We start from the raw sequence: 14,366 nt of genomic DNA, 5'->3' as shown, positions 1-14,366 counted from the left end.
AAGTGCAGATAGACTCTTTGAAATTTTGAAATAGGAAGTTCTTGGCCAGGATACGCTGCAACGTGAACTAGTCTTTGCGCTGATAGTCTTAAGTCTAGCACTGCAAGATTATGCAATATATAGACTTCAGCAGGAGAATTACAACCATTCTAGGTTTCTCCTATATAATGAGATTACACCCACTGTCTTGGAGACCCTGCGTTCAGTGTCGTGAATTTTGCAAGATGTTCTAAGTTCTAACTTATTTATTGGAGCTCATGTATATTTCAGAGTTGAAGGCTTTTATTGAGCAGATTCCCAAAGTCAAGCTTCTGCTATGTGAGTGTCTGTGGGTCTGGAGGAGCACTTTTATACTGCTCTTTTGGTCAAAGATTTTCAAGGCCTGTATTCAGTCTCTATTATGTATTATGGCCTAATGGTTAGAGAGTCCAGACTGGTAACCCGAAGGTTGCAGGTTCGATTCTCAATACCGGCAGGAAATTACTGAGGGTCCCTTGATCAAGCCTCCTAACCCCCAATCGCTCCCTGGGCGCCACAGTGAAATGGCTGCCCATTGCTCCGGCTGTGTGTGTCGACAGTATATTGTGTGTGTGTGTTCACAACTCACTGCTCCTAATGTGTACACTAACTTGGATGGGTTAAATGCAGAAGACAAATTCCGAGTATGGGTACCATACTTGGCCGTCTCTCTCTCTCTCTCTCTCTCTCTCATACATACACATATATACTGGCATTCAGTTTTGATTGGCCCGGACAGTTGGTGGGAGGTTTAATAATTATGATGGTGAAAAAGCTTGTTAAAAGAATTGTAAGTGTGTGTGTGTGTGTGTGTATACACCTCTGCATACTGAAACAGTTTGTTCCTGTCACTATTGCAAGCTGGACGATGCATTTGTATGACTCCATCTTCAATATGTTAATATTCATAATGATGTCCTGAATATTCATTAAGAGGGACAGAGCGCCCAAGCATCTGTACCGCCAATCTGTCTGTGAAATTACTGGGAACAGAACTACACACACATGCTCTCCTCTCGTGTAGTAGGCGAGGATGTGTTGTGGACACTTGCTTGTGGAGTGACAATTTCTCAATTTCTTTTCATTTGATTAACCATGTGTTTACAGTTGTTTCATTTTAATTCAGCTGATACATTTCAGCTAAAAAAAAAGAAGACTAGAATCTCACTGCAGAGCTACTGTGAAAATTTTGCAAAGGCCGTGTAAATGTTGTGTGTGAACAGGCCATCAAAAGGTGTTTGTGAAAAGTTCAGATGTAGCTTTGGGGGTTTGAAAGTCATCCTCTCCTGAGACAAGAGACAGACTCTTGCTTTCCAAACATATCAAACAAGCACACTCTTTCAAGAAATGACACAAAGGACCTGGTATCAACATGTGTCTAGGTGAGACACATGGCCGTTTACACCTGGTAAAAACGTGTCTTCTGTGATTTCCAACTTTGTATCTGCCAAAATTGATTTTTTTATCTCAGAATTTTGACTTTATATCCCATAGTTTTCACTTATTTCTTACTATTTGACTTCATGTCTCTCAATTTAACTTTATATATCAGTTTTGAATTTATATCTTCCAGTTTGACTTTATTTATCCAAATTCTGTCTTTATATATCACAATGACTTTATACAAATGATATCTTACAATTCAGTCTTTTATTTTAACCTTTATTTCACAATTACATCTATTGTATTGAACTCTGCAGTGAAAACAGGCTTTTGATTTCAGAATTTTGACTTTATATCTCATAGTGTGGCTTTATATAAATATGATATCTTAAAATTCAACCTTTCTTTTTTTAACCTTTATCTCAGTTACATTTATTTTAGTTTAATTTATTGAACTGAAGTGGAAACAGGCTTCCATATGATTCTAACCCTCCCTAATATAACTTACTGTACATACAGCTACAAATACAGCTGTACTGTACATCAGTGGATGTATAGCAGGTGTGGCAGCACATTTGTTTAATTTTGATTTGTGATTTCATAGCAAGACGGTGAGCGAGTGGTTGAGCGCATGTCTGAGAGCTGTGTGTGGGAGGGAACATTGCTGCTGTCACTTTCCAAAACGATAACTCAGTCAAACATTAAAAATGACAAATTCCAGCATCAGAAAACAGCAATTGGAGAGCGTTCCCCTTTATTAGATACTGTACATCTAGCCGCAAGCAATTTCATAAAGTGTTAGGAACAAAATCGACCATGGCGAAAAATGCTGGCTATGCACACAATCACAAAATCACATTCTTTCCCATTCTTGAGTTTAGACACCACAAAAATGATCCCTAAGCGATGTGTATTAGTGGGAGAAACAGAGCGTATTAGGCATTTCCCCATGATGCCTCACATAAAATTGTTTCATTTGGGCTTTAATGTGCTCAGATTTGTCATATTGCCACTTTTCAGCTGAATGTAATGTTTCTTTGTAATTGAACTCTAAATAACTCATTGTGTTTGGCAGCAGGTGGAGAAATTTACCGCTGCCGCTCCCTCTGAGAATCCAAGCTGAACGAGAGAACTGAAAAAAAAAAATCAGAAAGACAGACAGCCTCAGTAGATTGCGCTTCTGAATGACGTCAAGGGTCTTGCTTCTCTTTGCGTTACAGAGATGATGGACAGTAATGACCAGACTGCTGCCCTTCCATTCAGCCGTTTCCATCCTGGACACAGACACACACAGGCCATTCCACTATCCGGAAATAAATCCACCCTTATAGCCATCATCTATATTTCTGAGCCACAGTATTGGTATATACGTATGTGGACAGCTTTAGCACAGATATTCACAGCATATCGGTCACACTAGAAAGTGTTTTTTTATTTTGTCCATGCAATGAAAGTCAATGGAGTCCAGGTGCCAAGCTGTATAAACATAGTCACTATGTTAAGACTGTGTCTTAAAGGGTTAGTTCACCCAAAAATGAAAATAATGTCGTTTATTACTCACCCTCATGTCGACTTTCATAACGACTTTTCAACAATATCTAGTGATGGCCGATTTCAAAACACTGCTTAGAATCTTTTGTTTTGAATCATTGATTCGGAGCACCAAAGTCACGTGATTTCAGCAGTTGGGCACGTGATCCGAAACGCTGATTCGAAACAAAAGATTCGAAGCAGTGTTTTGAAATCGGACAATATCACTAGATATTGTTGAAAAGTCGTTATTTTGTTTTTTTGGTGCACAAAAAGTATTCTCGTCGCTTTATAATATTAAGGTTGAACCACTGTAGTCACATGAACTGTTTTAAATATGTTTTAAGTAACTTTCTGGGCACTGAAAGTGTAAAATAACTTGCTGGCTATAGAGGCCTCACTGAGCCATCGGATTTTATCCAAAATATCTTAATTTGTGTTCCGAAGATGAACGAAGGTCTTACGGGTGTGGAACGACATGAGGGTGAGTAATTAATTACATTATTTTCATTTTTGAGTGAACTAACCCTTTAAGAACTAGCCAACTAGCAGTTAGTCAAGAGGAAATCAGTCTAACTTTTCTAGTCTACATTTTTATGTAACTGACAATGTTATGTTAAAAAAATGTTATGACCAGTGTTAAAGAAAAAAAAAAATGGACCAACTTGTGTTGATTTGAATCACATTGACTTTCATTGTATAGACAAAAATAGTTCTTCAAAGTATTTTCTGTTTAGAAACAAAAAAAGTAATATGGCTCAAATAAACATAAAAATATACAAGTCTGCATATGTAGCAAACTCATCCTCACAAATTACATCAGTACACATAATTAGTCATATCTATCCACTTAGAAAATTGTCAATATGATGATTTAGACAAATAGTTTTGACCGAATTATTCATATTTATGCTTTAACATACAACTAATGTTCTAGACTTCCATTGTAAATGCATCCCTGGAAACACGATTTTTTCACTTATTTTTATAAACTGAAGGAAGAGTCCAAACGATTTTCTGAGATAATATTCCTTTAAATCATAAAATACTCCACCAAATTCTACACGAGTGGAGTCTTGAACCTGTCAGCATTCTGGCTGACAGATGTCATCGTTTCTGGTGTTTTGTAAACCCCTCGCCCTTGAAGGATATACGAGGCAGAGAAAGGACAGACATGCAGAGAGGGATTACATAACAGAAGCTCAAGCATTACACAAAGATGCGTGTGTCTGCGTGTACGAGGAGGATGGTATTATGTGCTCACACAGAGATTCCTAATGGTGTATTGTTAGAATCCTTCTGTTGCCATGCGTCCCTCGCACTCCCGCACCCGCACGGCCCTCTTGTGTATTCTGCGTTTGCTTTTCTCCTCCTAAATATATCATCATCAAACAGGGAAACTCATTCTGCAGCTCTAAAAGAGTTCAAAATGTGTGTGTGATGTTGGAGGTGTTAGTCTGGGGATAGAACGGCAAAAAAGAAGGAGGGGACAAAGAGAGACAGTAGGCGAGAGGGAGCACTCACATCTCCACTGTTTCATAATTCAAACTAAAAGCTGACTGTGTGCACATCAAAGCTGAAAAAAATTCCCATAACACACTAAAACTCTGAAATAAAAGTATACGTACACCCGATCTTACTTTCTCTACCTCAACTGCACACTATCCTTGTGTACTTTTAACTATCACTAAACCTCCGTTAGAACCGTCTATAGTAAAAGTTACAATTTAAATATGCACCTAAATTAAATATGCACTAAAGTCTGAGTCAGAGGAATTAACCAGAAAATCCGTACACATTTAAACAGAGTGACTTAAGAAGCACCGTGCTGAATAGATTATAACTAATATTAACCTCAAATGGATGTTTATTTTTATCAGCATGTTGGTGTACTTGGAAGATATTTCAGTTTACTGATATTTATATGCTTGTGTGTTTTGAAATTATGTTTGGAAAGGAGAAATTATTTTATTTGGAAAACAGAATAAAAAAACTGATGCTTATTTATGATATGGTTACTTAGTGAATAAACTGAATGTTTTTTGTGTAGAAATACTTCTGTTAAACAAGATAGTTCACCCAAAAATGAACATTTTGTCATCATTTCCTCACCCTCAAGTTGTTCTAAACCTGTATGAATTTCTTTGTTCTGCTGTACACAAAGGAAGATATTTGAAAGAATGTCAGTAACCAAACAGATCTCGCCCCCCATTGACTACCATAGTATTTTTTTTTTCCTACTACGGTAGTCAATGGGGGCCGAGATCTGCTTGGTTACAAACATTCTTCCAAATATCTTCCTTTGTGTTCAGCAAAACAAAAAAAATGTATACAGGTTTGGAACAACTTGAGGGTGAGTAAATGACAAAATTTTCATTTTTGGGTGAACTATCCCTTTAAATTCATCCCTTTGTATCTTGTGCTTTGACTGTGTGCTGACTGACTGGTTTTATGTCACTGATCTGATCAGATTTACCACACTCATCACGACCTCACAGAATCTGATCCCTCAGCGTCGGACCTGATTCACTCACGCCTGCCAAATACACACACACGGATCGCAGGGTCATGAAGGGACATATTGAGTAAATGGCAGTGTCAAACCAGTGATGGACATCTGACCTTATACCACTTGTGACTTTTGACAGCAGTTCAGTTGAAGCAGCAGCAAACACATATGTTAATGCTTGTTGAAGGTGTGAATGCCTTTTGTACAGTTGTGTGTGCATGAATGTGACCTTAATCAAAGCTAAAATAACTCTTGACACAGCAGCATTGAGATGAAGAAGAGGATTTTATGGTGTTACCTTGGCAACCACAAACATGCAGAATTAGAAACAAATTTGATGGACCATTTGAGCACTTGTTTATGCAGCTGTAACAGAAGACAGATGTACTGTATGTACTGTCTCAGCATCATGGGGAGTGTGTTTGCTCTGATTTTACATCGAAAGATGCCAAAAATTTGCTGCTATGTACCTGTTGTGTACAAACTCAGTTTCCAAAAATGTCTTTTCAGTTTACCCTTAGATAAAACCAGCAGATGTTCCTGATTTTAATTCAGTTTTAGTGATGATACTGATTTCTAATTTATATGTTTGTCAAAGTAAAAATTCAAAGGAATGTTCCGGATCAATACAAGTTAAGGTTAACTGCATTTGTGCATAATGTCAACAGTGGTGGATGGTAACTTTATTAAAGGGTTAGTTCACCCAAAAATAAAAATTCTGTCATTAATGACTCCCCTTCATGTTGTTCCACAACCGTAAGACCTTCTGAACACAAATTAAGATATTTTTTTTATGAAATCCGAGAAGTATGACTCGTCCATAGACAGCAAATTAACCAAAACTTTTAAGGTCCAGAAATATACTAAAGACATCGTTAAAGCAGTCGACTTGTCTGCAGTGGTTCAACCCTAATTTTATGAAGAGACGAGAGAACTTTTAGTGCGAAAAAACAAAACAAAAATAACGATTCTATTCATCTATATCTTCTCTTCTGTGTCATTCTCATACATTGTTTACATCCAGCGCTTCCAGGTTCTACGTCAGAACACAGACTCATTATTTTTGTTTTGTTTTTGCGCACAAAAAGTATTCTCATTGTTGAACCACTGCAGTCGCGTCGACAGTTTTAACGATGTCTTTAGTACCTTTCTGGACCTTGATAGTGTTGATTTTATTGCTGTCTATGGACGAGTCATATACCTCTCGGATTTCGTCAAAATGATCTTAATTGGTGTTCTGAAGATGAACGAAGGTCTTACAGGTGTGGAACGACATGAGGGTGAGTAATTAATGACAGAATTTTCAGTTTTGGGTGAACTAACCCTTTAAAGTACAATTTTCAAGAATTTGTACTCTGTAGAGTATTGTTATTTTAGGAAATAATTTAATATCTTACTTATTACTCTAGTACATTTCATAAAAATATATATTCATTCTGTTATTTTGAACTAAAGTAATGATTGTCAGGTTTGTGAACAAATACAAAGGTCTGTCATGAAACTCTAAATGCGCAGGCTAACAGGTCCGTAACTCAACTGCTCGTAATCACATCATTATCTACTGGACACAGATGATTGGTTCCTGCTGTATTAGTAGCCAATGAGCTTGCATGCTCTTCAAATACATGAGTAGCATTTGCCTTAGCAGTGCAGCGCGTTTTCAGTAACCCTCCATCTTCCCCAGCTCCACCTGTATAGATCTGCTACGGGTAATTCATGTACGCTATATTGTACAGCAGCAGCGTCTTACTTGCTCACAGCAGCGTGTTGTGTATGTATTGGCAGTAACAAGTCCTGTACTTGCTCTGCAGCAGATCTATTCCGGCAAGACCAAACATATCAACATTGTCATACCCATTACCATGCCAAACACTCCAAGAGTTGTCATGACAGAAATGATTCTTTTGAGTTGATTCTTTTTTAACGAACCTGTTCAATCGGTTTACAATTCGCACTGAATGATTCATTGCGGAATTTGGCAGATCTGATTGCAGCTGTTTATGTAAGTAGGTTATACTGTATATGACTGCACAAAAAATAATAAACAATGGTCTATTGATAAGTACTTTTACTTTTGATACTTATAATACTATTTTTAGTGTACCAGAACTTGTACTTTTACAATTTAAAAGGAATACTTTAGTTTTCCTGGAATAGTATTTAATTAGAACAGAATATAATCCATTGTGACAGAAACATTTTGATTTATTCCTTAGTTAAAACATAGCCTTCTGTGTTTGTACTGTTTTTTGACAGTTAGAAAAACAATGTTCATGTGGTAATCGACCTCAAACAAATGTTGTTGATAGAGCTTATTTTGAGTTTAAATTATCCTAAATATTTCTGTAGGGCTGTGAAAGAAGTGACTCGTCTGAACACTCTCGACACTGCATTTGGGAGTTGTTTACTTAGGAATGAGGACTTGTGCATACATTAAAAGTAAGAAAACAGTCCCATAATCACAAATAGACTGCAATGTGTATTGTGTGTTCACTGCTGCTGTTGTATCTAGGCCAAAACGACCTATTTGTCCACTGTATAAGTCTATTGGTGAATATGGAATTTGTCCAGAAATATAACATATGTAGTCTTCCTGTGACACATTTTTTTCCATGTATAACAAGTTTTTTTCTATCTGGGTCACAATCAAACAGTAAACATCATGACTAATTCATGGAGATATGAGCTAATTAAAGGCTCCCATTTGGCAATGGTGTCAGAGAGGCATTAATATAACCACATTTTGTGTTTTCATATTTCAGTGTATTGTTTAAGAGAACAAATAGTGTTAAAAAGCTAACAAAACCATAGTGTTGAGGTAAAGATCCAGCTATTTTTCGAACAAGTGACGCAAACATGACAAAAGTCCATTACAAACCAGTGTAGGCGTGAAGAGCTCGACAGAGAGACCATTCACTGAAGCTCTTACCTGTTTAAAAGATGCTTAACAGTATATATTTATGCAGCAGATGGATTATGTAAATGGATTTGGTTCTCCAGCTCCAGTATGAAAGTGTTTGCTGAAGTATATGATAGTTATATTTAACCTATATAGATAAATATAACTATATGGCATAAGCTGTTCCAATAAAAAGGTGGATGCTCACTGAGTTATTATTAGCCACCTCCTCAGACCCAGTTCCACTGAGAAACAGAATTCAGGCAGTGCTGAGATCCAAAATTTAGACACACTGAGGGCTATTTTATCATACTGTCTTTATTTTGAACTAGGGAAGGAATTTATGGGTAGGATAAATGCTACACTTCAAGAGTTTATGGAGTGTTACACTTATTTTAAACGTGATTTGGTGTGATAAAATGATAACGCAGTTCAATGTTTTTCTCCAAACAGTCAAAACAGTGGGAACATTCGGGGATGTGGCCAGGCATATCCACAATATTACTGTTTTTACTGTATTTTTCATCAAATAAATTCAGCCTTTGTGAGCATAAGAGACTTATTTCAAAAACATTTTAAAAAGTCATTACACTCACAACAGACTATTAATAACATACTTATATTCTTGCCTCACATCCGATTATTAATCACTGCCTAAATTAACTATGCACTAAAGTCTGAGTCAGAGGAATAAACCGGAACAATCTGCAGGCGACCCCCCAACTTGGGTAATTTCCCGGGTTACATACATATGCATACTGCTTAAATCAACTGGATTTACTCTGGTTTACTAAATAGAAAGTGTTTGTAGTATGTGATTATCTAGATAGCTTAAGAGAGCAGTATTTATATTTTCCCATGAGTTCAGCATGTTACAATCTACTTCCAGCTTTGCTCATGCTGTGCAGAGAAGTTTAAATGCAGTAACCTTTAATGTTGGTGCTGAAAAATTGTGCTTACATATGCAGGTCTGACATGGACCCGCGGAAACTGAAAGAGTGGTGATAGGGAAAGAGAGTGGCAGACAGCATTCACTCACCCGTTTGCGCAGGTTGTACGTAAGCAGGAGGTTTCGTGAGAAGTGGTTGGAAAAGGCGGTGTAGAACTCTAGGACTTTCTGAAGCGCATCCCGTTTGATCACGTGCAGGTCACAGTATGTTAGCGCTCTCACATTAGCGCACGCCTGAGCTAGCGTCACCTCCTTCCAGAACACGTCCCCAAACACATCACCTTTACCTGCGAAGATACACAGAGACTTTATTATACACACAAACAGACCTAAGCTGCATTTCTCAAAAGCATCGTGAGCTAAGTTGATCGTAGAGACCATTGGGAGATCAGTGGTTCAATGATCTACTGAGGCTTACAAAAATTCTGTTCCTTTGAACTGATGTATCAGTTCCACAAAAATATTAAGCAACTGTCAACATCGATAATAATAAGAAATGTTGCTTGAGCAACAAATCAGCATATTAGAATGATTTCTGAAGGTTCATGTGACACTGAAGACTGGATTAATGGTGCTGAATATATTTAGTTTTGCCATCACAGAAATAAAATACATGTTAAAATATATTAAAACAGAAAACAGTTATTTTAAATCGTAATAATATTTCACAACATTACTGTATTTTAATAAATGCAGCCTAAATGTTGCATAAGAAACTTCTTTCAAAAGCATTAAAAAAATCAAACACAAACTTTTGAACGGTAGTGTATTATGACTTGTTTTCAATAAATATCTTGAATATAAGTGTATGATGTCTTCCAATGGCAGATTTTTCGGGTGTTTCAATAAAAAATCCTGTTAAATTCATTTTTTTTTCCTCTATTTTGTCCTCCTCAGTTCAGATTACAGTAGACAGATGTGTATACTGATTTTATTGGTGTGAAATTCTGCTTATTTAAAACACCACTAACACATCAGATTTTCCAAAGTTACTAGCCACTCAGCATTTTCACTGTCCACAATTTTGACATCAATACCATGGGGAAAAACTGGCATATAGATATTTTTAATATCATCTCATAATTTGGCAGCAGGTATATTAGGCTGCTGTCGCTTTAAGACCTGACACACAGATCCATTACACAAGCGTTTTCTTTCTCAGCTGTTTACAATAACTTAAAACATAATTGACTGTGTTTACGTGAATACTCTGCAAGGCCAGCATTTTGACATTATTTTATGTGTATTTGACTGTTTAAGCACAAGAAAAAAAAGCAGTGAAAAAGAACTTAATTTAGTACTGAGAGGCGACTTTATGTCCGCGCACTTTGGGCATGAGCACAAAATCTGCATGGATGAGTAAAATTATGCACAATCCCATGCTGAAATTCAAGCCCTGTAACACCAACAGTATTCATCCAGAGCAAATGAAACAAGTGAGTGAGGGGAGGCGGGTTTGTGTGTCTACTCTCTGTCAGAGAGATGAGAGAGCGAGAAAGCGCAGCTGTATTTATTCTGAGGAAATTGGAAGTGTTTCATATATATTTTAGTATCGATATTTATCAAAAAATCAATATTTTTGACAACATTACATTTTTTTTTTATTCATTTGGCAGACGCTTTTATCCAAAGCGACTTACAAGTGAGGAATACCACAAGTGAGGTTTAAGATGAGGTTAAGTGCTCATGAAAGAGGTGAGTTTTCAGCTGTCTTTTGAACATTGCACTTAGTTTATTATTTCTTTTAAAAGACTGCAACTGAAAAATTTATATTATATAAAATTCAGCCCCCCAAAGTGGCTAGTAGGCGTGACTGCGTTACACGCCAGTGCTGAAATCAACCGCATTTGGCGGGTTGACGGGTGTTAATGTCAAGTCCTGTTCACAACAATTTCCTGGCAAGGCAACAATCTTTCGCACACACAAACACACTTTTATTATGATTGGTCCACCCACTTAGGGAATATTGCTACATATCATGAGCGTGTCTGACAGAGGAGAAATGATGATGACACATATTCCCTCATTCCAATACTGAAATGAACAAATGCACAAAATTCTTGTCTGTCCATCTCTGTCTGCTCACATCTAGGATAAGTTGGAGTTACAGAGCCAAAATGTCCACTCAGATAAATTATTTACGGTTGTCTCAGTAAATGTTCTAGAATACAGATTCCTTCCTACAGGCAGGGCGAGAGAGAGATATAGAGTGTCACATTTGGTTACGAGACATCAAGAATCGATCATGTTTGACATCGATGCAGATTGATGCACTAAATTTATATATTAAATATTCACTAATAAATGCTGTTCTTCTGAACTTTATATTTATCGAAGGTTCTAAAAAAGAAAAAATGTACCACGGTTAAAAATTATTAGGCAGCACAACTGTTTTCAACATTGATAATAAAAAGAAAGAAAAGGCTGGAGTAATGGCTGCTGAAAATTCTGCCTTGCTATCACAGGAATACATCACATTTTAAAATCTATTATAATAGAAAATGATTCTTTTTTATAATAATTGTAATAATATTTCCAAATACTAGTTTTCTGTAGTTTTGATCAAAAAAATTAAGCCTTGGTGAGCAAGAGACTTCTTTAAAAAACATTTTAAAAAATCTGACCCTAAACTTTTGAATGATAGTAGGAAGAGTTTGTGTATAATGACTTAAATTTTGCATGAACATTCTGCCAGACATCATCTTTTGTGCTCCACAGAATAAAGAAATACAGAAATACAGATTTGGAATGACATAAGGGTAAGTAAATAAATAAATAAGGCATGACAGAATTAAAATTTTTGGGTGAAATGTCACTTTAATATATTTATCTGTATGACATCAGGAAATTAATGACGTTTGATTAAAGAATCAAAGCATGGTGTTGCAGCATAGTTTTAATGAATGATTGTTTTGGACTTAAAAGGAAGTTTTGAGCTCACTGTGTTTTGTAGCTGCTTAAAGTGATGTTTAAGGAAGAATAAACACCCGCAATAAGGGTGCTGTCACTGCGCTCTCTTTCTTTGTACTTTTAAGTGAGAGTGGAAAGAGAGAGTTTCTAATGTGTAATAGAGCAGCAGTGTCATTACAGCTCCACGGGTCACACCATAACACACACCACCCTAATGAGCATGCAGACACACGGATACTGACCTCTGACTCACAGTTTCGCTCAATTTGCCCACTTGAGAGATACAAGTGGTCAGATCGATAATCCTTTTTATTTTGTCTTCATAGTCTGAGATGTGTGTGTGTGTGTGCGCAAATTTTAGAAGCAAAAGAGAACATTTGTGGCCTTTCAGACTGATCCTAAATCAGTTTAACAGCCGCGGCAGAGAGCCAAATTTAGCAAAGCATCGTTAGTTTGTCAACAGAGAAATATACAGCCATTAGATGCTCAGCTCTGTGGCTTCATGAGGCGAAGTAGCCTAATTTTGTGTTGTGAGATGGCAGACGTTGTTGGACGCAAATGTTGGAAATGGCAGACGTTACATCAGGACATCTAGGACACCATACATCTATGGGTCACATGTCTGGGGTCGATACTAAACTAAAGAAAATAATGAAATGATACCAGTATTTCTGTATCGGCCAGCATGATCAAAAAAAGTCTTCATTTGTATCAGAATTATCAAATCTATGCATTAGGCCTCACAGTATCAACACATTTTATCAGATGTATTAATTAATTAAACAATAATATTGACAAGGAAAAGAGAAAACCACTCACTACACTCAGTTTCTTTATTACTGACTGTTTACTTCACTAATTACTGGAATAATTACTTAGGAAAAATTGAGAAGTAATGGAATAATGAAACTGAAACACTGGCCAATATATAGTTGAAGGTTTCACGCCTATATATGCGCATCACTATAATTTTACATTCCATCAGTTAGCAGAACAATAGCACAGCTGTTCATTAAAATATTGCAATCCACTCAACATAATGGGGAGACGACAGCAAGTCTTTGTGGTGTATTGAGAGCTATAGTGTCTGGGGTAATGTCAGCATACCACCATGTAGGACGAACCACATCCAACAGGAGTAACTGTCGACGCAAGAGGAAGCTATCTAAAAAGGATGTCCAGGTACTAACCTGGATTGTAACCAAAAAAAAACATTAAACCACAGCTGCCCAACTCACTGCAGATTGAATGTGCACCTCGACTCTCCTGTTTCCACCAGAACTGTTCGTCAGGAGCTCCACAGAATCAATATTCATGGTCGGGCTGCTATAGCCAAACCTTTGGTCACTCATGCCAGTGCCAAATGTCAGTTTCATTGGGGCCAACAGTGCAAATCATGGGCTGTGGACAATGTATTGTTCTCTGATAAGTCTTTCCCATATCCATGGGAGTTACGGTGCGGAGAAGCCCCAAAGAGGCTTAACAACCGGACTGTTGCTGCCCAGAGTGAAGCACAGGTGGATCAGTGATGGTTTAGGCTGCAATATCATGGCATTCCCTACTGTGCTTGATGGGCGTCGCTGCCAAGTACTACTGAACCATTCAGGAGGACCATGTGTACCTAATGGTTCAAACATTGTACCCTGAAGGGGGTTCCGTCAGCATGATAATGCACCAATTCACACAGCAAGACTTGTGAATGTTTTGATGAACATAAAAAAGTGAAGTTGAATATCTCCCATGGCCTGTACAGTCACCAGATCTAAATATTTTTGAGCCACTTTGGGATATTTTGGAGGAGCAAGTCAGGATAAAATAGTTTGTTCATTAGCGCATTTACTATTTTTACTCTGATATCAAAGTTGGTATATTTTGGTATCATGACTACTCAATTTCTATTTGTTTTTTGTCATTTGATTGAGTGAATAAAATATTACAGAGCCAACATGAGAGAATGTTAGTGTTTATAGCATTATGACATTATCTGTTTCGCTAAGTATTTATTTAAAAACACAGGTGTTTATGATGCTATAAATCTTACAGTTCATTGTGCTGCAGAGAAAATGTTTTTGAACAAAAGACAAAAAAGTCTACAGCAAGCAAGCTGGAACACTTCCAACTCAATTATTGCCAGAAAAGGATGAACTGATACTTAGAGATGATCTTAA

General features: G+C 37.0%; 2 protein-coding genes across 10 annotated transcripts in view; one reads left to right on the top strand and one right to left on the bottom strand.

Moving 5' to 3' along the window:
- kcnh1a (potassium voltage-gated channel, subfamily H (eag-related), member 1a) overlaps positions 1-14,366 on the bottom strand; it is a 66,239-nt gene that overhangs the window by 8,165 nt on the left and 43,708 nt on the right. For 8 of the 9 annotated variants that reach the window (XR_007926005.1, XR_007926004.1, XM_051868948.1 and 5 more), the window contains one exon: positions 9,379-9,575. Coding sequence is in view for 7 of the 9 variants with exons in the window: in XM_051868948.1 (XP_051724908.1) it covers positions 9,379-9,575 (197 nt within the window). In the remaining 2 variants the exon portion in view is untranslated. Of the gene's footprint in view, positions 1-52; positions 2,676-9,378; positions 9,576-14,366 lie in introns of those variants that run through there. The other variant, XM_051868955.1, reaches the window with a different exon arrangement.
- hhat (hedgehog acyltransferase) overlaps positions 1-14,366 on the top strand; it is an 80,971-nt gene that overhangs the window by 47,726 nt on the left and 18,879 nt on the right. The window lies entirely within an intron of this gene.

The sequence above is a fragment of the Ctenopharyngodon idella genome, chromosome 17 (assembly GCF_019924925.1).
Source record: "Ctenopharyngodon idella isolate HZGC_01 chromosome 17, HZGC01, whole genome shotgun sequence".
Lineage (NCBI taxonomy): Eukaryota > Metazoa > Chordata > Actinopteri > Cypriniformes > Xenocyprididae > Ctenopharyngodon > Ctenopharyngodon idella.
The sequence above is the reverse complement of the archived record's forward strand: the minus strand, read 5'-3'. Positions and strand labels throughout refer to the sequence as shown.